This window comes from Spinacia oleracea, chromosome 1 (genome assembly GCF_020520425.1).
Source record: "Spinacia oleracea cultivar Varoflay chromosome 1, BTI_SOV_V1, whole genome shotgun sequence".
Taxonomy (NCBI): Eukaryota; Viridiplantae; Streptophyta; class Magnoliopsida; order Caryophyllales; family Amaranthaceae; genus Spinacia; species Spinacia oleracea.
In genome coordinates, this window is record NC_079487.1 from 95,935,340 (window position 1) to 95,960,753 (window position 25,414).

Consider the following 25,414-nt stretch of genomic DNA (forward strand, 5'->3'; position numbering starts at 1 on the left):
TTTTATTTTAATTATGTAGGTAACTTCGTAGTACGGGAGTACGAGTTCAATGGGTCGGTTTAAAGGCAAGGCAAGGCAAGGCAAAAGGCAAAATCTATCCTACACCACATCTCCACTATCATACACCACGTCAATTGTCCATCTCCTTCCCTGCTGCCAACCACCAACACCCTTCGCACCAAACCACCATCCCACGCATCAAGCAACAACACCAACACCTGCACTCCTCCCCTACACCAATTCTCACCACGAACAACACAACAACAAACCCAAAATAGCAATCAAAATCAAGCCAAGAACAGAGCAAAAACAGAGTATATTGATTCGTTCGAACCCGTATCGAGTTCGACCGAACCGAAGATTTAGAGTTCCTGTAAGTATGAGGTTCGCTCAAACCATCGAGGAGTTCGTCCGAACAGCAATCAAGTTCGCCCGAACCTTTTTCGGGTTCGACCGAACATTTCACCGCTCAAATTGGTACGGAATTAATGAAGTCACGTGGCTGCGCTCGTGGTTGAGGTTGATGGAATCATGGAAGATCGACGGTGATGATGGTCGATTCATTGTTGCTCGACGGTGACCGTTGATGAGGACGATGATGATGATTGAAGATGAGGGTGAACGGTGATGATAGACGGACGGCAGCTGATGATGATCGTTGATGACGATGAGGATCGACGGTGGATGACGATTGAACCGCTGATCATTGATGGAGGGGCGTTGATTGATGAGGAGATGAAGACGAAGAAAAAGGAGGGGACGCTAATAAGTGGGTGAAGAAGGGTCTGATGTTTTCTTTGGGGATTTTGATCCCATCTTTATTTTCTTTATCTTTTCCTTATTTTTTTCCCTCTTTTAATTCTTTTTCTTTTCTTTTCTTTTACTTTTCTTTTACTCTCTTTTTAATTCTTTTAGTTTCTTGGTTTTATTTACTTTGTTTTTTTTTTTTTTTTTTGGAGTTTTAGAAGAGTAGTATAAATACACTCTTGCTCTCATTTTGGGGTATGTACATAATTAGTCTCATTTTCTAGGGTTTTAGTTTAGTTTAGTTTAGAGAGAAAAAGTGAGAAAAATTAATGGAAAGCTTGGATTTTGGATGATTGAAGGAGCAATCTAGAGATTTGAACAACTCCTTAGCTTCACTCAATGAGAATTTCTTACTCTCTCTTCTCTTTATTTATTGCCTTATTTATTGCTTTATTTATTGTTTTGATTAGTTTAATTATTTTTGTTTAATTTAATGATTTATGTTTAGATTAGTTGTTGTTATTGTTTAGAATCATGTTTTTAGTTGTTAATTTCTATAAATTTTATGTTTTTATGATTATGGAGTAGTTTATTGATTAGGGTTTGGTGAAAACTCAACATTGATTGGTTTGGGTGTTTGTGATTGGAAATTAGGGATTTTCATGATTAAATTATTGCATGTTTAGGCATTTCCAATACATGTTGCATTTAACTTGATCAATTGAATGTTCCATGATTGCTTGGAGTAGTCTAGTTGGGTTGGAAAGGGATTAAAGACCTAAACTTGACTATTTGGTTGAATTAGGACTTTAACTTACCCCGGGTATGATAGGGTAGAACGGGAGTTCGTCCTTGATGCTTAGGGAAATTGTTCGCGCATCGGGAGATGGTTGGAGCTATTTGTGAATTCAACGTTTATCATGTAGTGCTTGTGAATTTCCCCGTTTTCAATTCTCTTATGTCCATTCCATGATTTGTTGTTGTTTGACCCATTCCCTAATCTCGTTTGCTTTTGGTTTCTTAGTTTAGTTGATTTAATTTAGTTAGTTAGTTGACTTTCCAAAACCTCGTTTCGACCTAGCTTGTTGTTCGATTAACATAGATTAGTGCACCTTAGTCCTTGTGGATTCCGACCCTTTCTTACCGCTTTACTTGTGTTTAGTGGTTAGTGTAGGTAATTTGTTTGATTAGGAGAGACTAGTAACGACCTAGTTTTCCCCTCGATCAATTTGTATGACAAATTTAATGTTGGAATAATGAGAAGAAGTAAATGAATAAATTAAAACACACACAAAGATTTAAGGTGATTCACTCTTCAATTAGCTACATCCACCACGGGGGAGGGTTTGGAGCTTGTATTACTCTTCAATGGAGAAAGAATTACAAAGAGGAATTCTCAAAGGTGAAGAAGAGAGAATTCTATGTATGCTTAGATCTAGGGTTTCAACCTCACTTGTGTTTCTCTCTCTTGATTATGAAATTCTCATTACATTTGGTATTTATAGTGTTAGACATCAAACCAATCTAAGGGACAAGAAAATGCCACGTTGATTGAACCTTGCGGAGAAGAAAACAGTTTACCCGCAGGGTTCGGCCGAACTTACCCAAAGTTCGGGCGAACCTCCAAAATCTCAAAGTTCCTGATTCTCTTGAGGTTCGGTCGAACCATCTAAGAGTTCTGCCTAACTTCCAGCAGGTTCGGCCGAACTTACCCAAAGTTCGGGCGAACCTCCAAAATCTCAAAGTTCCCGAATCTCTTCAGGTTCGGTCGAACCATATAAGAGTTAGGCCGAACTTCCCTGCTTCATGACAGCTTCTCGTAAAATAGTCATAACTCCCTCATTTCTCATCCAAAATGATCTTATGACTAGGCGTTGGAAAGCTATTGAGCCAAGCTTTCACCTCCAACTAGAATCAACTCAATCTAATGAGTAGATCATGAGATATGTCAATTTGAAGTCAGACCTTCCACTATAACACCCTAACATCCTTCAAGGAAGATTCGAGGCACACATAACAAATTACATTGAGGGGATCCGAGAAGGGATGGGTTTTTGTCCTTTGTTCCGAAACTACCAAAAACGTTAGAATTTAAGCTTGTTTTATTTTTCAAATTAAAACCACTGCGCACCGCCATAGCGCCGGCGACACCACTGCCACGCCTAGCCATTGCGCCGGAGACACGGCCGCCGCGAAGATATTATGCGTGGAGGTTGTGTCTCCAGCACAATAACTGTGCGCGGCAACCGTGCTGCCAGCGCAATGGCAGTGCACGGTGATTTTAATAAAAATAAATTAATTAAAAACTGTAGAAGAAGACGCAACGGTCTGCCATTATTGTCTGCACATTCTTTGACCGTCTTTGCAATATCTTGAGCAGCAATGGATTTAGGGTCCACGGAGCGATGGTTAAAGATGAGTTCGAACTTGCTAGATGAGACGACAACAGACATCCATTTTGGTAAGAACTTGGCTTCATTATCCGTTTAATGAAGTCGAGTTTCATTTTTAATTTATTGAGTAACCTCTCATATGTGAAGTACATAACTCTGCCGTAGTTGCGCAGTTGCGCACCCGTGAAGCCGCGCTTGTACATGGGTGCCAAAGTTTCGAAATCATGATCCATATTGTTGTGTCCATAATTCATTAGGTTCATTTTTGTACTAATTCCATCCTTTGTACCTAAATGGACATAATACAAAAGCATAATTAAATTAAATTCAGGGTACTCATGAAATTATTGTTGATTAATTATTTTTATTATTATTAATGGAGTGGGTGAATATTAGAAGGGAAAAATCATATTTTCCTACTATAAATGCGGGCGTTTTTAAAACGCGGGCGCTGAATAACGATACACTATATAAATGTGGGTGCCGATAAATCATCATTCTCCGTATACATTGAATGAGTAATCTTTCCGTTTCGAAATAATAGGGACACTTTGACTTTTAACACTATTCACAAATGTTAATTTGACTATCATTTGTGATTTATGGGTAAGGAAAAATATAGTCGTGTGCGATTTTGTTTGATTCGTCTCGACATGTACTTTTGGAATATCAATATTTTATAACTTTTACAAATAAAAAATTAGAGATATTAATAATTCATTGAAAAACGTGAAAAAAAATTTGCATTGAAAAACATGAAAAAGTAAACCATACCTATTATTTCGAAACGAAGGGAGTAACTTGTTTCCACCAAGGGCACCAACCTACAAAGTCTACTTAATTAGGCTAATGGGTCCCATGATGATTTAAGTACTCCCTCCGTTTCTTTTTGTTTGTTACGTATTCCTTTTAGGGTGTTTCACAATGTTTGTTACGTGGGAGAATCTTTCCTTTTATAAACTTATTACACTACAAAAAACTGGGCCATCAACGACAACCCATTTACGACAGGCCCAAAACCCGTCGTTGATGACATGGTTTTTATGACGGGAAAGTTGAACCGTCATAACCCACCCACAAAAACTAAACCCATGCTCTCTTATTTTCCCTCTTCCTTCATTTTGCTCCATCAAACAAGAGGGGAAGCCGACAAACTTCTCAAAGCTTCAAACAAACAAACAAAGGCGACAAACTTCCTCTCTCACTCGGCGACTCGACTCCATCTTCACCGCAAGAGATTCTTGAAATTCCTCCATGAAAATCGACTTTATTCAATCTTAATCGAGCCTTTTCAAGTTTAATTAAGCCAATACAGCTGCAAGTTAGAGATTATTTGAGTAAATATTGAAGGATGCAAGTTAGGTTTCCTCTAAATTGAAGATTCGAATATTGTTGCTTGCAGATTCGTATTATCAGGTATATAATTTCACTCTTTTATTATCGTTTTTAGTTGCTTTAATTTGATTTATTGCTTCAATTTGATTTATTGAGTATGATGCGGTTTATTTCCCGTTTATGATAATGGAATTATGTTTGATTTTCCTGAGAATCTATAATACTGTTTATTTCATGTTTATGATAATAAAATTATGTTGGATTTTCCCTGAGAATCTATAATTTGAATTTGATTTTTGTGACAATCTCAGTCATAATAATTAATTAGCTACTGATTCAAACAATTTGCAAATCTACTTAGTCTCTGTTTTTTATATGTGAAGAATATTGCTGATAGAAGCCTATGTTATCTACTTAGTGTGCTTAAATTGGGAATTCCTTTGCATTTACAATACTTTAGTGATTCCTATGTTTTGGAATTGGCTAATTCAGATTATAAAACATACAAAATTCGAGATATTAGCTTCAGAGCAGAAATTTAATCACCAGAAATTTATTTTATTACTCATATTCATCAATTTGATTTGTGTGTGATGGCTCTGTTAATTTGTTTGTTTGGTTTATGATCCTGCTTATAGTTCAAACTGGTGCTTGCATTCTGAACATATTCATCAGTAAGATGGTTAACCACATTTTAGAGGTTTCGGCAGTGGGAATCAACTTGTACTCATTTCATCAATTTGATTTGTGTGTGATTATAGGATGAATATGTCATTGGTGCCATGTTTCAGTTCATTTAGCTTTTTCCATGGCTTTTTCCATTGGTGCCATGTTTTAGTTCATTTAGCTTTTTCCATGTTTCAGTTCATTTTAGAGGTTTCGGCAGTGGTAATCAACTTGTACTGTTTGAGATTGCCTCTATCGTGTCTATCCCGAAAACTAATTCCTTAACTTATTGTAGCTTATTGAGCTGAGCATGTTATTAACTTTCCTTGCAGTTCAGTTTGCATGTTGGATATTTAAAAACTGCGGAATGGTATTGAATGTTTATAAACACAAATTATATTGCTCATAATCATCATATTACATGTCTGTCTAGAAATGTGGGTTTTAATGATGAATGTCATAATTAGCAATTTTTAATGATGGCTCTGTTACGCGTCAATTACGTTTGTTTGAATGTCTTTTTTATTCATAATGTCGTAGGATGGATAAGGAAAAGGGATGAGAATGGATGCACTTGGATGATAGGTTTAGAAAAGCATATAGAGAGGGGGTTTTGGAGTTTTTAGATTATGCATTTTCTAAAGTTGTAGATTCTCAACTTATATATTGCTTGGGGGTCCAGTACAGTATAGATGGATGTATCCGGTGGGCGGTTTTTGTATACTCTTAAGTCGTTTGTTCGTAATAGAGCTTGTCCAGAAGGGTCGATAGCAGAATATTTTACAGCTTATGAATGCTCGACTTTAATTTCAAGGTATTTGCATGACATCAATACTAAATTCAATCGCCAGGTAAGGAACTTTGATGGTGGTGTCATTGAAAATCTTGGAGGACTATCCGTATTCTGTCACCTTGGACGACCATTAGGGGCTGGGCAAGCACATGACTTAGCCTTACATGAGTGGGAGCAGGCCCACACATATGTTCTCAAGAATTGCCGAGAGGTGAAACCATTTATCCAGTAAGTTATGTTTTAGCTTTTCTTTTTCTTTTGGTACTTTTTGTTGTTTTTATTATGCTTACAAATATAACATAATGCAGGAAATTCCATGAGGTGGTAGATAAAAGAGGCTTGGAGATACCAATTCAAAGTTGGAATTCAAGTTTCATAAAGTGTTTTCGTAAAGCGGTAAAGTTACTTGACATAGTCTTTATGTCCTTATGTATTTATCTGCCTGCATATTTTAGTACTGGAATCATACCACATGCCTTGTTGTTTACTTTTTTTTTGAGTATTTTTTGTATTGAACTAGGGTTGTGTTGTTTTCATTGATTTGTTCATTGTTCTGGAAAGATTGAGAAAGATGATGTGGGGATTTAGAAACTTTGGCTGGTTGTTTTGGAACTCTGTTTAGATTTCGGCATTGGGTTTGTGTTGTTTTTATTGATTTGTTCATTGTTCTGCAAAGATAGAGATTTAGTAACTGCAATGGTCTGATTTTGGGATATGCTTAATTGTTACTGTCATTATCATTTTATTGCTGTTATGTTTAAGATTTGTTATTTTGGTTTTGTGATTGTGGCTTTTTGTTTGTTTGGTGAAAATCAATGGTTTGCTATGATTTAGCCTTGTGAGTTATAATCAGTTCATTATAGTTTGTTTTCTTTTATTGTGCTTGATGGTTAAGGGAATTGAATTGATTCTCAAATGTGTTGATTGTTTTGTCCTATTGTGAATTTAGTACTGGGATTCTATAATGCTTGTTCAATTGTCTTTCGTATTCATTGCAGAATATTTTCGAGGAGGAACAGTTGTGTAGTATGGTTGTGCTTGGATTTGATGAGGGTTGGATGACAAATACAAGGTTAGGGTTTAGTTGAATGGTCGAGCTTGAATTTGAGAAGTATTTGATGACAAACATAGAGTGTAAGATTAGAAATTTAGGATTAGTATGAATTGTAGGAAATCAGTTGGTTAAGGTTGTTGAATTCTAAAGTAGCTTTGGGTGCTGTTTAGCAGTAAGTCTAGCAGGTATGTAAGGGTGTGCTTGGGGGGCCTAGAAGGTTTTACAATAGTGTTGTTGTGTGATTCTGCATAATCTCTGAAGAATGCTCTTTGATCCTGTCATTTGTTAGTTTAAACATTACACCACAATTGTTGTATAGTTATCATTGTCTAGTACAATATAATGTACAACCAATTAACCAAACTTATTTAAAGAAACTAATTGAGAGCAGGGGTAATTGTAAGGGAGTCCTCATTATCAAGCATAAGCTGATGGTGAAACTCAAATATGCGACGTCGAAGTCACAAATTAAGTGAGTTTCCCACCATCTCAACCAAATAAGCTAGCTTGGTAATTACCAAATAAAGTTAACTATATGAAGAAAGTGGACATACCTAGCGTAGAGGTCACAAAGGGACGGAAGCGAGGGTCAGTTAAGAGAGCCTTATCTGTTGGAAATTTCACCAACCTGGAGTATCACCCCTCTGTAGCTCTCTGATCACCCTGGAGTATCACCCCTCAATTATTCTAATACCATCATCAATAATAAAATCAAGGCCCTAGACAAAGCATGAAAACCAGAGCTGTTATTGATATGACTATACTAATATGAACTTAGCCCTGAACTTTTTACATGAACTAATTTGAACTTTCACTAGCTCATGAACTAATCTGATCTTTCACTAACTTTTTCTTATTTGACAATACTGTTGTGAATATGAGATAGCTATTTTAATGTCACTCTTACTCTTCAAACTTCTTTTTTTAACAGACTGAATATTTGCACAAGAAAGGTTAAGTGATGAGATGCTCTCTCTAGGGTGTGGTCCAATGGAAACTGCTATGTGCTTTGGTGGTTACATCACAAATGGATTTAAATTTCATTTGGAAGAGCGTGATAGAGGCTTAGTAACACAAAATAGTGGAGTAGTTGTGGTTGGTGAAGTTGATATGAGCAATAACTTCTTGGACTACTAAGGGGTGCTAACACAAGTCGCGAGTTTGCAATACTTGGGTGCTAAACGTGTGACTGTAGACACCTACTTTTGCCCCCATTCTCGAAAGGGAAGGTTCGATGATGAAAGCATAAATCTCCACTTGACAACGCATCTCCTATAAAATAAACGAATCTCAATTCCCCTTTTCATTTCACCCGAAACCTGATATTTATAGAAAACTGCTATTTATGGAAATCTGCTAAAAATAGTAACTGTCGTAAAAGGTAGCTTCTAAAAGTGGCAAATCATACAGGATAGAAACCTGTCAGAATTAGGTGTTGCATTCCAACATAAATCCTAAATGAGATAGAAAACTGCGAGAATCCTATTCCTAATATGATTCGGAAATAAGAGTTACGTATTAATTAAAATCCTAACGAGCCTAGAGTTCGTAACGGGCCCAGACGCATTCCGTCATGAAATTGATACGCACTAAAAGACTCGATTAAGTCTCAAACACTACGGATTTCAGGAATCCGAATCTGACTAAGAAAACAGCCCAGACCCCATTTTCAACGCCTGGCTCTGGGCGCCGAAATCTTCGGCGCCCAGGCCTGGGCGCTGAAAATACCTGGGTACGTGTTTTTCCCTAATTCTTTGTGGATTAGAACTCTGCAATTCTATCTTTCCACGAACTCTTCCCTATAAATACAGTCCCAAATTCGACGTGAAAAGAACACACACACAACACACAATTATATTCTGAGTACTGACTCCAACCCTTAGCCTAAGCCTCACGCTGCGAAACTGTTCACGCGTTCTGTCGCAATCGATCCATAAATCGTACAGAACGTATCCTGTCCCATAATTGAGATTCGTTAAATAAAAAGGAGAAATAGCAAAGTCAAAGTGGTTAGTTTTTTGAGAACCGTGACGCACCTCTCAAGGGTGCGTCGTAATGTGTCCCTTCTCGATGATTTAATTGCTTTCCTCGCCCTTTTTATGAACTGTTAAACTAACTAAATCTGATTGTTCTATCACGCCTAACAAATATAATATTTTCGGGAAATTGGATTATCATGCTAGGTCCCTTAATGCTATTTAAATCAGATAAACACGATCGATCTAGTATTATATGTTGCATATGGCTAAAATCAATTCAGATTAGTTTAATAGTTAACGCATGTCCCTTCAATTATTTATGCTGAGCTAGTAAGGATATCCTGCCTCTGGAGTTATCGACGAGAGAAGTACTCCTCTCGGTAGTTACAGTCCCCCGAACCCTCAATCTCTACCTTGCGGGTGTATGTTGAGAGATCCCCACACCAGGGATCACAAGGGAACCTACGGCCGTCGTGGTCAAACATAATTGCACTCCCTTTATGTCACGATAACCGGGTTTTGTCAATTTTTCTCATTGTCGTTAAAAACTGAATGGCGACTCCTATATTACTAGTCAATTGGGTGTAAATTCACAGGAAATCCAATTACACTTGATTGAATAAAAAGAATCGTCACACCCACGAGGGACGAGGTCACGCATTAGCCTCGTGCTTTTTCGACCCCCTCACAGTGGCGACTCCACTGGGGATAGTGAAGGAAATACTCGTGCTTGTAGGTAATCAAAATAGCCGAAGGGTGAAACGATCCTACCCCGCGTTTATTTCCCCATCAAGTTGGGACGACCTGAAAATCAACATAGTAATGTGAACGGGCAGAACCGCATAACGAATCTCGGCTCCTTCGGGAGTTGGGACTAAGGATACCTTTTTCCGCCAATAGGGGGGTGCATACGCCGCGCATGTTTCCCACTCGGTACTTGTGCAGGTAGTACACCTATCCCGAACCCAATCGCTCGCTCATTAGGTCCCTCTCGCCTGCATGCCCCCTTGGCTTGCACTTGCGGGCTGGCCTCTTGGGCGAAATTCGTCTGTTGAAGACACTACCTCGACCGGGGCATGTGTTGGATCTACGATAGAAGCGGTACAAAGCCAGGCGCAAATAAACTACCCATAGAAGCCTATCATAAACTACGTGACAGAGAAAAAGTGAGAAAAATTAATGGAAAGCTTGGATTTTGGATGATTGAAGGAGCAATCTAGAGATTTGAACAACTCCTTAGCTTCACTCAATGAGAATTTCTTACTCTCTCTTCTCTTTATTTATTGCCTTATTTATTGCTTTATTTATTGTTTTGATTAGTTTAATTATTTTTGTTTAATTTAATGATTCATGTTTAGATTAATTGTTGTTATTGTTTAGAATCATGTTTTTAGTTGTTAATTTCTATAAATTTTATGTTTTTATGATTATGGAGTAGTTTATTGATTAGGGTTTGGTGAAAACTCAACATTGATTGGTTTGGGTGTTTGTGATTGGAAATTAGGGATTTTCATGATTAAATTATTGCATGTTTAGGCATTTCCAATACATGTTGCATTTAACTTGATCAATTGAATGTTCCATGATTGCTTGGAGTAGTCTAGTTGGGTTAGAAAGGGATTAAAGACCTAAACTTGACTATTTGGTTGAATTAGGACTTTAACTTACCCCGGGTATGATAGGGTAGAACGGGAGTTCGTCCTTGATGCTTAGGGAAATTGTTCGCGCATCGGGAGATGGTTGGAGCTATTTGTGAATTCAACGCTTATCATGTAGTGCTTGTGAATATCCCCGTTTTCAATTCTCTTATGTCCATTCCATGATTTGTTGTTGTTTGACCCATTCCCTAATCTCGTTTGCTTTTGGTTTCTTAGTTTAGTTGATTTAATTTAGTTAGTTAGTTGACTTTCCAAAACCTCGTTTCGACCTAGCTTGTTGTTCGATTAACATAGATTAGTGCACCTTAGTCCTTGTGGATTCCGACCCTTTCTTACCGCTTTACTTGTGTTTAGTGGTTAGTGTAGGTAATTTGTTTGATTAGGAGAGACTAGTAACGACCTAGTTTTCCCCTCGATCAATTTGTATGACAAATTTAATGTTGGAATAATGAGAAGAAGTAAATGAATAAATTAAAACACACACAAAGATTTAAGGTGATTCACTCTTCAATTAGCTACATCCACCACAGGGGAGGGTTTGGAGCTTGTATTACTCTTCAATGGAGAAAGAATTACAAAGAGGAATTCTCAAAGGTGAAGAAGAGAGAATTCTATGTATGCTTAGATCTAGGGTTTCAACCTCACTTGTGTTTCTCTCTCTTGATTATGAAATTCTCATTACATTTGGTATTTATAGTGTTAGACATCAAACCAATCTAAGGGACAAGAAAAGGCCAAGTTGATTGAACCTTGCGGAGAAGAAAACAGTTTACCCGCAGGGTTCGGCCGAACTTACCCAAAGTTCGGGCGAACCTCCAAAATCTCAAAGTTCCTGATTCTCTTGAGGTTCGGTCGAACCATCTAAGAGTTCGGCCTAACTTCCAGCAGGTTCGGCCGAACTTACCCAAAGTTCGGGCGAACCTCCAAAATCTCAAAGTTCCCGAATCTCTTCAGGTTCGGTCGAACCATATAAGAGTTAGGCCGAACTTCCCTGCTTCATGACAGCTTCTCGTAAAATAGTCATAACTCCCACATTTCTCATCCAAAATGATCTTATGACTAGGCGTTGGAAAGCTATTGAGCCAAGCTTTCACCTCCAACTAGAATCAACTCAATCAAATGAGTAGATCATGAGATATGTCCATTTGAAGTCAGACCTTCCACTATAACACCCTAACATCCTTCAAGGAAGATTCGAGGCACACATAACAACTTACATTGAGGGGATCCGAGAAGGGATGGGTTTTTGTCCTTTGTTCCGAAACTACCAAAAACGTTAGAATTTAAGCTTGTTTTATTTTTCAAATTAAAACCACTGCGCACCGCCATAGCGCCGGCGACACCGCTGCCACGCCTAGCCATTGCGCCGGAGACACGACCGCCGCGAAGATATTATGCGTGGAGGTTGTGTCTCCAGCACAATAACTGTGCGCGGCAACCGTGTTGCCAGCGCAATGGCAGTGCGCGGTGATTTTAATAAAAATAAATTAATGAAAAACTGTAGAAGAAGACGCAACGGTCTGCCATTATTGTCTGCACATTCTTTGACCGTCTTTGCAATATCTTGAGCAGCAATGGATTTAGGGTCCACGGAGCGATGGTTAAAGATGAGTTCGAACTTGCTAGATGAGACGACAACAGACATCCATTTTGGTAAGAACTTGGCTTCATTATCCGTTTAATGAAGTCGAGTTTCATTTTTAATTTATTGAGTAACCTCTCATATGTGAAGTACATAACTCTGCCGTAGTTGCGCAGTTGCGCACCCGTGAAGCTGCGCTTGTACATGGGTGCCAAAGTTTCGAAATCATGATCCATATTGTTGTGTCCATAATTCATTATGTTCATTTTCGTACTAATTCCATCCTTTGTACCTAAATGGACATAATACAAAAGCATAATTAAATTAAATTCAGGGTACTCATGAAATTATTGTTGATTAATTATTTTTATTATTATTAATGGAGTGGGTGAATATTAGAAGGGAAAAATCATATTTTCCTACTATAAATGCGGGCGTTTTTAAAACGCGGGCGCTGAATAACGATACACTATATAAATGTGGGTGCCGATAAATCATCATTCTCCGTATACATTGAATGAGTAATCTTTCCGTTTCGAAATAATAGGGACACTTTGACTTTTAACACTATTCACAAATGTCAATTTGACTATCATTTGTGATTTATGGGTAAGGAAAAATATAGTCGTGTGCGATTTTGTTTGATTCGTCTCGACATGTACTTTTGGAATATCAATATTTTATAACTTTTACAAATAAAAAATTAGAGATATTAATAATTCATTGAAAAACGTGAAAAACATTTGCATTGAAAAACATGAAAAAGTAAACCATACCTATTATTTCGAAACGAAGGGAGTAACTTGTTTCCACCAAGGGCACCAACCTACAAAGTCTACTTAATTAGGCTAATGGGTCCCATGATGATTTAAGTACTCCCTCCGTTTCTTTTTGTTTGTTACGTATTACTTTTAGGGTGTTTCACAATGTTTGTTACGTGGGAGAGTCTTTCCTTTTATAAACTTATTACACTACAAAAAGCTGGGCCATCAACGACAACCCATTTACGACAGGCCCAAAACCCGTCGTTGATGACATGGTTTTTACGACGGGAAAGTTGAACCGTCATAACCCACCCACGAAAACTAAACCCATGCTCTCTCATTTTCCCTCTTCCTTCATTTTGCTCCATCAAACAAGAGGGGAAGCCGACAAACTTCTCAAAGCTTCAAACAAACAAACAAAGGTGACAAACTTCCTCTCTCACTCGGCGACTCGACTCCATCTTCACCGCAAGAGATTCTTGAAATTCCTCCATGAAAATCGAGTTTATTCAATCTTAATCGAGCCTTTTCAAGTTTAATTAAGCCAATACAGCTGCAAGTTAGAGATTATTTGAGTAAATATTGAAGGATGCAAGTTAGGTTTCCTCCAAATTGAAGATTCGAATATTGTTGCTTGCAGATTCGTATTATCAGGTATATAATTTCACTCTTTTATTATCGTTTTTAGTTGCTTTAATTTGATTTATTGCTTCAATTTGATTTATTGAGTATGATGCGGTTTATTTCCCGTTTATGATAATGGAATTATGTTTGATTTTCCTGAGAATCTATAATACGGTTTATTTCATGTTTATGATAATGAAATTATGTTGGATTTTCCCTGAGAATCTATAATTTGAATTTGATTTTTGTGACAATCTCAGTCATAATAATTAATTAGCTACTGATTCAAACAATTTGCAAATCTACTTAGTCTCTGTTTTTTATCTGTGAAGAATATTGCTGATAGAAGCCTATGTTATCTACTTAGTGTGCTTAAATTGGGAATTCCTTTGCATTTACAATACTTTAGTGATTCCTATGTTTTGGAATTGGCTAATTCAGATTATAAAACATACAAAATTCGAGATATTAGCTTCAGAGCAGAAACTTAATCACCAGAAATTTATTTTATTACTCATATTCATCAATTTGATTTGTGTGTGATGGCTCTGTTAATTTGTTTGTTTGGTTTATGATCCTGCTTATAGTTCAAACTGGTGCTTGCATTCTGAACATATTCATCAGTAAGATGGTTAACCACATTTTAGAGGTTTCGGCAGTGGGAATCAACTTGTACTCATTTCATCAATTTGATTTGTATGTGATTATAGGATGAATATGTCATTGGTGCCATGTTTCAGTTCATTTAGCTTTTTCCATGGCTTTTTCCATTGGTTCCATGTTTTAGTTCATTTAGCTTTTTCCATGTTTCAGTTCATTTTAGAGGTTTCGGCAGTGGGAATCAACTTGTACTGTTTGAGATTGCCTCTATCATGTTTATCCCGAAAACTAATTCCTTAACTTATTGTAGCTTATTGAGCTGAGCATGTTATTAACTTTCCTTGCAGTTCAGTTTGCATGTTGGATATTTAAAAACTGCGGAATGGTATTGAATGCTTATAAACACAAATTATATTGCTCATAATCATCATATTACATGTCTGTCTAGAAATGTGGGTTTTAATGATGAATGTCATAATTAGCAATTTTTAATGATGGCTCTGTTACGCGTCAATTACGTTTGTTTGAATGTCTTTTTTATTCATAATGTCGTAGGATGGATAAGGAAAAGGGATGAGAATGGATGCACTTGGATGATAGGTTTAGAAAAGCATATAGAGAGGGGGTTTTGGAGTTTTTAGATTATGCATTTTCTAAAGTTGTAGATTCTCAACTTATATATTGCTTGGGGGTCCAGTACAGTATAGATGGATGTATCCGGTGGGCGGTTTTTGTATACTCTTAAGTCGTTTGTTCGTAATAGAGCTTGTCCAGAAGGGTCGATAGCAGAAGCTTTTACAGCTTATGAATGCTCGACTTTAATTTCAAGGTATTTGCATGACATCAATACTAAATTCAATCGCCAGGTAAGGAACTTTGATGGTGGTGTCATTGAAAATCTTGGAGGACTATCCGTATTCTGTCACCTTGGACGACCATTAGGGGTTGGGCAAGCACATGACTTAGCCCTACATGAGTGGGAGGAGGCCCACACATATGTTCTCAAGAATTGCCGAGAGGTGAAACCATTTATCCAGTAAGTTATGTTTTAGCTTTTCGGCATTGGGTTTGTTTTGGAACTCTGTTTAGATTTCGGCATTGGGTTTGTGTTGTTTTTATTGATTTGTTCATTGTTCTGCAAAGATAGAGATTTAGTAACTGCAATGGTCTGATTTTGGGATATGCTTAATTGTTACTGTCATTATCATTTTATTGTTGTTATGTTTAAGATTTGTTATTTTGGTTTTGTGATTGTGGCTTTTTGTTTGTTTGGTGAAAATCAATGGTTTGCTGGTTGTTTTGGAACTCTGTTTAGATTTCGGCATTGGGTTTGTGTTGTTTTTATTGATTTGTTCATTGTTCTGCAAAGATAGAGATTTAGTAACTGCAATGGTCTGATTTTGGGATATGCTTAATTGTTACTGTCATTATCATTTTATTGTTGTTATGTTTAAGATTTGTTATTTTGGTTTTGTGATTGTGGCTTTTTGTTTGTTTGGTGAAAATCAATGGTTTGCTATGATTTAGCCTTGTGAGTTATAATCAGTTCATTATAGTTTGTTTTCTTTTATTGTGCTTGATGGTTAAGGGAATTGAATTGATTCTCAAATGTGTTGATTGTTTTGTCCTATTGTGAATTTAGTACTGGGATTCTATAATGCTTGTTCAATTGTCTTTCGTATTCATTGCAGAATATTATTCGAGGAGGAACAGTTGTGTAGTATGGTTGTGCTTGGATTTGATGAGGGTTGGATGACAAATACAAGGTTAGGGTTTAGTTGAATGGTCGAGCTTGAATTTGAGAAGTATTTGATGACAAACATAGAGTGTAAGATTAGAAATTTAGGATTAGTATGAATTGTAGGAAATCAGTTGGTTAAGGTTGTTGAATTCTAAAGTAGCTTTGGGTTCTGTTTAGCAGTAAGTCTAGCAGGTATGTAAGGGTGTGCTTGGGGGGCCTAGCAGGTTTTACAATAGTGTTGTTGTGTGATTCTGCATAATCTCTGAAGAATGCTCTTTGATCCTGTCATTTGTTAGTTTAAACATTACACCACAATTGTTGTATAGTTATCATTGTCTAGTACAATATAATGTACAACCAATTAACCAAACTTATTTAAAGAAACTAATTGAGAGCAGGGGTAATTGTAAGGGAGTCCTCATTATCAAGCATAAGCTGATGGTGAAACTCAAATATGCGACGTCCAAGTCACAAATTAAGTGAGTTTCCCACCATCTCAACCAAATAAGCTAGCTTGGTAATTACCAAATAAAGTTAACTATATGAAGAAAGTGGACATACCTAGCGTAGAGGTCACAAAGGGACGGAAGCGAGGGTCAGTTAAGAGAGCCTTATCTGTTGGAAATTTCACCAACCCTGGAGTATCACCCCTCTGTAGCTCTCTGATCACCCTGGAGTATCACCCCTCAATTATTCTAATACCAGCATCAACAATAAAATCAAGGCCCTAGACAAAGCATGAAAACTAGAGCTGTTATTGATATGACTATACTAATATGAACTTAGCCCTGAACTTTTTACATGAACTAATTTGAACTTTCACTAGCTCATGAACTAATCTGATCTTTCACTAACTTTTTCTTATTTGACAATACTGTTGTGAATATGAGATAGCTATTTTAATGTCACTCTTACTCTTCAAACTTCTTTTTTTAACAGACTGAATATTTGCACAAGAAAGGTTAAGTGATGAGATGCTCTCTCTAGGGTGTGGTCCAATGGAAACTGCTATGTGCTTTGGTGGTTACATCACAAATGGATTTAAATTTCATTCGGAAGAGCGTGATAGAGGCTTAGTAACACAAAATAGTGGAGTAGTTGTGGTTGGTGAAGTTGATATGAGCAATAACTTCTTGGACTACTACGGGGTGCTAACACAAGTCGCGAGTTTGCAATACTTGGGTGCTAAACGTGTGACTGTAGACACCTACTTTTGTCCCCATTCCCGAAAGGGAAGGTTCGATGATGAAAGCATAAATCTCCACTTGACAACGCATCTCCTATAAAATAAACGAATCTCAATTCCCCTTTTCATTTCACCCGAAACCTGATATTTATATAAAACTGCTATTTATGGAAATCTGCTAAAAATAGTAACTGTCGTAAAAGGTAGCTTCTAAAAGTGGCAAATCATAAAGGATAGAAACCTGTCAGAATTAGGTGTTGCATTCCAACATAAATCCTAAATGAGATAGAAAACTGCGAGAATCCTATTCCTAATATGATTCGGAAATAAGAGTTACGTACTAATTAAAATCCTAACGAGCCTAGAGTTCGTAACGGGCCCAGACGCATTCCGTCATGAAATTGATACGCACTAAAAGACTCGATTAAGTCTCAAACACTACGGATTTCAGGAATCCGAATCTGACTAAGAAAACAGCCCAGACCCCATTTTCAACGCCTGGCTCTGGGCGCCGAAATCTTCGGCGCCCAGGCCTGGGCGCTGAAAATACCTGGGTACGTGTTTTTCCCTAATTCTTTGTGGATTAGAACTCTGCAATTCTATCTTTCCACGAACTCTTCCCTATAAATACAGTCCCAAATTCGACGTGAAAAGAACACACACACAACACACAACTATATTCTGAGTACTGACTCCAACCCTTAGCCTAAGCCTCACGCTGCGAAACTGTTCACGCGTTCTGTCGCAATCGATCCATAAATCGAACAGAACGTATCCTGTCCCATAATTGAGATTCGTTAAATAAAAAGGAGAAATAGCAAAGTCAAAGTGGTTAGTTTTTTGAGAACCGTGACGCACCTCTCAAGGGTGCGTCGTAATGTGTCCCTTCTCGATGATTTAATTGCTTTCCTCGCCCTTTTTATGAACTGTTAAACTAACTAAATCTGATTGTTCTATCATGCCTAACAAATATAATATTTTCGGGAAATTGGATTATCATGCTAGGTCCCTTAATGCTATTTAAATCAGATAAACACGATCGATCTAGTATTATATGTTGCATATGGCTAAAATCAATTCAGATTAGTTTAATAGTTAACGCATGTCCCTTCAATTATTTATGCTGAGCTAGTAAGGATATCCTGCCTCTGGAGTTATCGACGAGCGAAGTACTCCTCTCGGTAGTTACAGTCCCCCGAACCCTCAATCTCTACCTTGCGGGTGTATGTTGAGAGATCCCCACACCAGGGATCACAAGGGAACCTACGGCCGTCGTGGTCAAACATAATTGCACTCCCTTTATGTCACGATAACCGGGTTTTGTCAGTTTTTCTCATTGTCATTAAAAACTGAATGGCGACTCCTATATTATTAGTCAATTGGGTGTAAATTCACAGGAAATCCAATTACACTTGATTGAATAAAAAGAATCGTCACACCCACGAGGGACGAGGTCACGCATTAGCCTCGTGCTTTTTCGACCCCCTCACAGTGGCGACTCCACTGGGGATAGTGAAGGAAATACTCGTGCTTGTAGGTAATCAAAATAGCCGAAGGGTGAAACGATCCTACCCCGCGTTTATTTCCCCATCAAGTTGGGACGACCTGAAAATCAGCATATTAATGTGAACGGGCAGAACCGCATAACGAATCTCGGCTCCTTCGGGAGTTGGGACTAAGGATACCTTTTTCCGCCAATAGGGGGGTGCATACGCCGCGCATGTTGCCCACTCGGTACTTGTGCAGGTAGTACACCTATCCCGAACCCAATCGCTCGCTCATTAGGTCCCTCTTGCCTGCATGCCCCCTTGGCTTGCACTTGCGGGTTGGCCTCTTGGGCGAAATTCGTCTGTTGAAGACACTACCTCGACTGGGGCATGTGTTGGATCTACGATAGAAGCGGTACCAAGCCAGGCGCAAATAAACTACCCATAGAAGGCTATCATAAACTACGTGACATATTTAATTTTCAAATCCATGTTTGTAATGTAGTTATGTGTAGCAAAATATGTGATTGTGTGTGACAAACTATCCTAGAAAATCAACGACCTTAAAAATTGCCCAAACATTCATAGACTAATTTGCCAAAGAGTTATACCGAAACACGTGTTCCGCAAACCCGAATGATCGCCACAAAAATAAGCGACGCTCGGGATGGCCTGTAACGAATCCCACAAACGCTGCTACGCGTAAAGGACGTTATTAGGCAAGCACGCAAATCGAAGTCGCATAAACAGAAGACAGAAAACGAGAACCAGCCAGGGACGCATTTTCAACGCCCCTGGCTGGGCGCCAGAATTTCTCACGCCCCTCGCTGGGCGCTGAAGTTGCTGCTTGGCCTTCTGGTCAGGCGCAGCAGCCTCGGTGCCCGCGCGAAAGGAAAATACGTAGCGCAAAAAAAATGTTCATAAAAAGAATTGCTACGAAGGCGTAGGAAAAGCACTCGATTTCAAAAGCGACTCGTGAAAAAATTAATAACTCTTTGCGTCGTTGTTAGGCCTCCTACGACGGCAATGCTCGACACTAAAAGTCGACCATGCAAATAATTATGAATGTCACATGGGCAGAGATTTTCGAAAATATAAAGAGTTCAAAGTGCACACATAGCAGTCCAAACATACTAGTCCGACTTAAGGGTAGCCATAGAATGTCTAAAAAACCGACTCACGAAACAAACTAATGTGTTTCCTACTCCACAACAATAATGCAGGGCCCCTGAGTACTTGCCCGTGATAGCCATCAAGGAACGCGATGGGAGAAGCATATCCCGAACATCTATACCTAGAGGTCGCACAAACCCAAGAGATGCATGCTCTGGGACACGACCCTTTACGTTCTCAAAGGCCACTCGCTCCAAAGAATCATGCTATGCCAAAAACGCTCCCCAACTCACATGCTTTCGGGCTATCGTTTGGGTTGGAAAAGAAAAGAGCGAAGAAAGAAACAGAAATTATGGCATTAGCTCTCCAAGATGAAGTGTTCGATCCTACTAAATTGATCGCTCCATCACCGTCAAAAGATGACCAAATCCAACGAGGGTGGCGCAAGACTTTCAAATGGACTAATGCTCGTGGGATGAAGTTCAAGATATCTGCGGGAGAGGGTCCGATGTACGAAGAATTAGAGTCTGAATCCGAGTCTGACTCCGAGTCCGAACCTAGAAAAATTGTAACCCCTCCCAAAAATAGTTTAGACCCGGAAATCTCTACTCCGGGAGATCTTTTTGATGTAATGCTTCATGACTTTAATAAGATAAACAAAACTTTTGAGTATGTGCCGCTTAAAAATCCGAGTAATAATGCAGAATGTCTCGCCACTAATGAGCACGAAAAAGAGCCAGAAGAGGAATATACCGAACTAATAAAAGCTGTAAGTGAACAAGAACTCAAAACTCCTATAATTGAGGACACAGAATCGGTAAATATTGGAGCAGAAGAAAATCCTAAGATTATTAAAATTGGCCTCACCTTAACTCCCACTGAAAAGGCCGATCTAATCTCCACTTTGTGGGAATTCGAGGGTGTCTTTTCTTGGTCCTACAAAGACATGCCAGGAATAGATCGAGAAATCGCTGAGCATAAAATTCCGCTAGATCCCAAAATGACGCCAGTAAAACAAAAGCTACGGCGGCTCAAACCAGAGATAGCCTTGAAAATAAAAGAAGAAGTCACTAAACAATTAGACGCCGGCTTTATAAAAGTCTCCAACTACCCAGAATGGGTGGCCAATATTGTCCCCGTAGCTAAAAAAGATGGACGAGTGCGAATGTGCGTAGACTTTCGAGACCTCAACAAAGCCAGACCTAAAGATGACTTCCCTCTACCTCACATTGACATACTAGTAGACAACACCGCAGAGCACGCGCTCCTCTCCTTTATGGACGGGTACGCCGGATATAATCAAATACTCATGGCAGAAGAAGACATGGAAAAAACAACTTTCACTACCCCTTGGGGTACATATTGTTACACTATAATGCCTTTTGGTTTGAAAAACGCAGGGGCCACCTATCAAAGAACAGCCACCACGTTACTCCATGACATGATACACAAAGAAATCGAGGTCTATGTGGACGACATGATCGTCAAATCTAAAGACCGGCACGGTCACCTCCCGGCACTTAAAAAGTTCTTCACCCGAATCTTGAAATATAACATGAGACTAAATCCACAAAAATGTGTGTTCGGGGTAACCTCGGGAAAATTGCTAGGATATGTTGTTAGTACGCGAGGAATCGAGATTGACCCATCTAAGATCAAAGCCATTACCGAAATGCCCCCACCAAAAACTGAAAAATAGATAAGGGGCTTCCTAGGAAAGCTGCAATACATTAGTAGGTTCATTTCCAAGCTTACAATGACTTGTGAGCCAATATTCAAAAAATTAAGAAAAGAAGAAAAGGTCGAATGGGATGAACAATGCCAAACTGCCTTCGATAAAATCAAAGAATACCTAAGTAAACCACCCGTCCTCTCCCCGCCTTTGCCTGGAATCCCTTTACGCCTATACCTAACCGTCACGGATACTGCAGCGGGAGCTATGCTCTCACAGTGTGTACATGGATCCGAGCGAGCCATTTACTACTTGAGCAAGAAGTTCATACAGTACGAGACGAGATACACAGAACTTGAGAAAACCTGCCTCGCCCTCGTCTGGGCATCCAAAAAACTCAGACATTACCTATTGGCCCACACTGTTCATATAGTGTCACAACTAGACCCCTTAAAATACATGTTCGAAAAGCCCGCCCTAAATGGTCGCCTGTCCAGGTGGCTAGTCATGCTCTCAGAATTCGACTTAAAATTCATGCCAGAAAAAACAATCAAAGGAAGAGCGGTAGCCGAATTCCTGGCCGAGCATGCCACGAATGAGGAAACCACGGAAGCTTACCTCCTCCCCGACGAGGAACTTCTCATGATACTGAGACGACTATTGGACACTATACTTCGATGGCGCGTCCAACCAGAAAGGATGCGGCGTCGGAGTTCTCCTAGTAAGTCCCGAAGGGGCCCATATACCAATTTCCGTCAAACTTGACTTCGAGGCCACAAACAACGCCGCCGAATACGAGGCCTGCATAGTTGGGCTAGAGGCCGCAGTTAGCCTCGGGGTCAAACATCTACAAGTCTTCGGGGATTCTTCCCTAATAATCAACCATATATCCAAAAGATGGAAGGTCCGAAGCACTAGTCTCTCAAAATATCAAGCTCACTTAGACCAAATAGTCGAGCAATTTGAAAAAATCGAGTATACGTACTTGCCAAGAGACGACAACCAATTCGCGGATGCACTAGCGAAGCTAGCTTCAATGCTCAACATCCCGAATGAATGGGACGGAATGACCCTTCGGGTCGAGCGAAGGAAAGAGCCGGCTTATTGATGTGCCATAGACTCCGAACCTGAAAACACCGAAGAAGAACCATGGTACACGGACATCCTTCGTTACAAAACAAGTGGGGAATTCCCCCCAAACACTTCCCCGCGAGCACAAAAGGCCCTACGCCTCCTCGCTTCACAATATAGCATAATTCTGGGAGAACTGTACAAATACACGCCGAATAAAATCAAGTTACTTTGTGTCCACCAAAACCAAGCCCAAAGACTAATGGAAGAATACCATAACGGCGTGTGCGGACCCCATATGAACGGAAAAATGCTATCCCGAAAAATATCCCGCTCAGGGTACTATTGGACCACTATGGAAACCGATTGCCATCACTTTGTAAAAACTTGCCCAAAATGCCAAATCTTCAGTAACCTTAACCATTTTCCTCCCTCAGAACTATACACCTTCACTTCTCCATGGCCCTTTTCCACCTGGGGTATAGATATAATCGGCATGGTAACACCAACAGGCGTAGGGGGACACGAGTACGTTTTAGTCGCAATTGATTACTTCACTAAATGGGTAGAGGCAGTCTCCTATGCAAAATTAACGGCCAAACATGTTGCTCGATTCCTAGACAAGAACATATTCTGTCGATACGGGGTTCCACATGAAATCATAAGTGACCAAGGTTCCCACTTTAGGGCCGAAGTCCAAGACCTGCTCGAAAAATATCATGTCAAACACCATAAATCCTCTCCCTACAGGCCGCAAATGAATGGCGCGGTAGAGGCGGCCAACAAAAATATTAAAGTCATAATCGAAAAGATGGCCGAAAATTATAAGGATTGGCCCAACAAATTACACTTCGCGTTATGGGGCTATCGAACCTCAATCCGCACCTCCATTGGAGTAACACCCTACTCCTTGGTATACGGAATGGAAGCAGTTCAAACGATCGAGTTGGAAATTCCCTCCCTCCGGATCGTCCTAGAAAGCAAGCTACCCGAAGCTGATTGGGTTCAAGCTAGGTACGACGAGCTCGTCCTTTTAGACGAACGGAGGTTGAGAGCTTTACATCACGTGCAAGTGTATCAAAAGCGCATCGCAAGGCAATTCAACAAAAGAGTCAAACCTCGAAATATCAAAGAAGGCGATTTTGTATTAAAAGAAGTCCGCGCACCTACTACGGACCCTCGAGGAAAATTCCGGCCTAACTGGACAAGACCATATTTTGTAAAGACCATCCTACCTGGCGGAGCAGTCCAACTAGCTGACATAGATGGAGCGGAATTTGCTAACCTCACGAACTTAGACCAATTGAAAAAGTACTATATTTAAAGTCCAGTCCGGAGTTAAGGCATCTAATAAAACACGTTAAGACTCATAAGCAAGCATTCTGTACATTACTCTAAGCAAATGGCATAAAACTCGATAAAGTAGGAAAAGCGAAGGACAAAACTTCAACGCCCAGGTCTGGGCGCTGTTATTTTTCACGCCCAGGCCAGGGCGCCGATATTTCTTTCGCCCTTGAACGGGCGTCATTCTCTCTTGCCACCTATCCTCCCGATTCTGCAAGTGTTCGTACTCCTTTTTCGAACCATCAAAAGAACCACGAACACTTGGGAGGGGAAGCAGACGTGTAATGAACACCCTTTCAAAAAATTTCAAAAGCTAGAACTACGCGCGACCTGATTCTGACAAGATACGTAGGCAATCCTTATCAAGGATTCGGTCAAATAAAAATTAAAAAATAATAAAGTCATGCAACGCATCAAGAAGAAAAGATATTGCAAAGGGAACTATACCCTAACCCATGCACGGGCAAGACCAAATAGAATGAAAAACAAAGCCACAAGAATTTTCAGGAACAAGCCCAACAAAGGAGTATGGCACGAGTCGGCAAAAAACAAAAAAATAGTGAACATGCATATGTAATACCCCAAGTAGTCGGTTAGTCTAAAAATATGTGTGCACTCTTGTATGAACTCATTATTTTTACAAAAGTCTTTCTCTTTTCAAAATTCCTCGTTGGTTTAGAAAGCTAATATTACAATAATATGTTAAAACAAAGCCCACGGAAGGCTCAAAACATTCTTGCACCAAAAAACGCAAAAAATATATATACATGCGGAATACAAGAATGAGTATGTACAAAACAGGAGGTAAGCCTAAGACTCGTCATCGGCTCCATATCTCCAAGCCTCGCCGGTCCATCCACTCCACTCCCCGTGGTATGAGGGCCCCCAGCCAGAATCACCCCAAAAATGAGGCTGTGACTGCAACTCGGGGCTAGGCTCTCGGGCCACCGATACGGAACGTCGCCTACGCTCCGGCTCGGACCTCTCCCCGGAAGAACTCACCCCCGCGTCAGAACAGCGATGCCGTAGGGGCGAGTGCCGTGCCCTCAGCTCTCTCTCTCACGACCGTGTCCCCCGCCCGAGGGACCCGCGTTGTCGTCCCCGACACGTCCAACACCTGTCTACAAGAAAAGACAAAAAAAGAGAGTGAGTAACAGAAAGCCAAACAAAAGGTACAGATCAAAAGAAAAAAAGAGGGCACATTACCCGAGTAGAGTGGGGGCTCCTGCAAGAAAGTGCAGATCGGGCTCGAACCAACGCGGACTTCAACCGGTTGATCACCCCCACCATCGCGTTGGCCGTACGGGCCGGAACCTGAAACAGGAATGTTAGTAACAAAAAAGAGAGAAAAAAATATAAGAGGAGTGCAGAAATAAAAGGTGCATACCGCCTGTACTCCCTCAGGGAGCGGAGCATGGAAAACCCGGTCTTCCGGGAAAGTCTCCACAATCTCGGATCCACTCTCTCCGGTATACGAGATCCGAGCATCGGGAAGCACCCATCCCCCCCAACGAAGGGTCAGGACACTCCTGCACAAAACACAGTAGACATAAACACATGGGCACGAGCATGAAAACACTAAAATCAATACAAAAAGAGAGGGCA

General features: G+C 39.7%; 2 protein-coding genes across 4 annotated transcripts in view; both read left to right on the forward strand.

Annotated features, from left to right (window-relative positions):
• Window positions 1-83: 83 nt before the first annotated feature.
• The window catches only part of LOC110779704 (uncharacterized), a 33,320-nt gene continuing 7,989 nt past the window's right edge, over window positions 84-25,414 (forward strand). Inside the window, exons 1-3 of one of the 3 annotated variants that reach the window (XM_056836837.1) lie at window positions 2,809-4,556; window positions 5,993-6,145; window positions 6,243-6,330. In XM_056836837.1, coding sequence (XP_056692815.1) covers window positions 6,099-6,145; window positions 6,243-6,330 — 135 coding nt within the window. In that variant the 5' untranslated portion in view covers window positions 2,809-4,556; window positions 5,993-6,098. Of the gene's footprint in view, window positions 6,163-6,242; window positions 6,331-25,414 lie in introns of all 3 variants that reach the window. The other 2 variants (XM_056836835.1, XM_056836832.1) reach the window with 2 other exon arrangements.
• Window positions 13,643-16,577, forward strand: LOC130467869 (uncharacterized). The gene is made up of 2 exons (XM_056836840.1): window positions 13,643-15,231; window positions 15,887-16,577. The coding sequence occupies exons 1-2, from the start codon at window positions 14,903-14,905 to the stop codon at window positions 15,975-15,977; spliced, it is 420 nt and encodes a 139-aa protein (XP_056692818.1). The 5' UTR covers window positions 13,643-14,902; the 3' UTR covers window positions 15,978-16,577.

Excerpts from the sequence above, each read along its gene's own strand:
- LOC130467869 (XM_056836840.1), top strand. The coding sequence starts at position 14,903 with ATGGATGTATCCGGTGGGCGGTTTTTGTATACTCTTAAGTCGTTTGTT. Across the intron at positions 15,232-15,886 it reads GAGGTGAAACCATTTATCCA|AATATTATTCGAGGAGGAAC; the intron begins GTAAGTTATGTT and ends TATTCATTGCAG.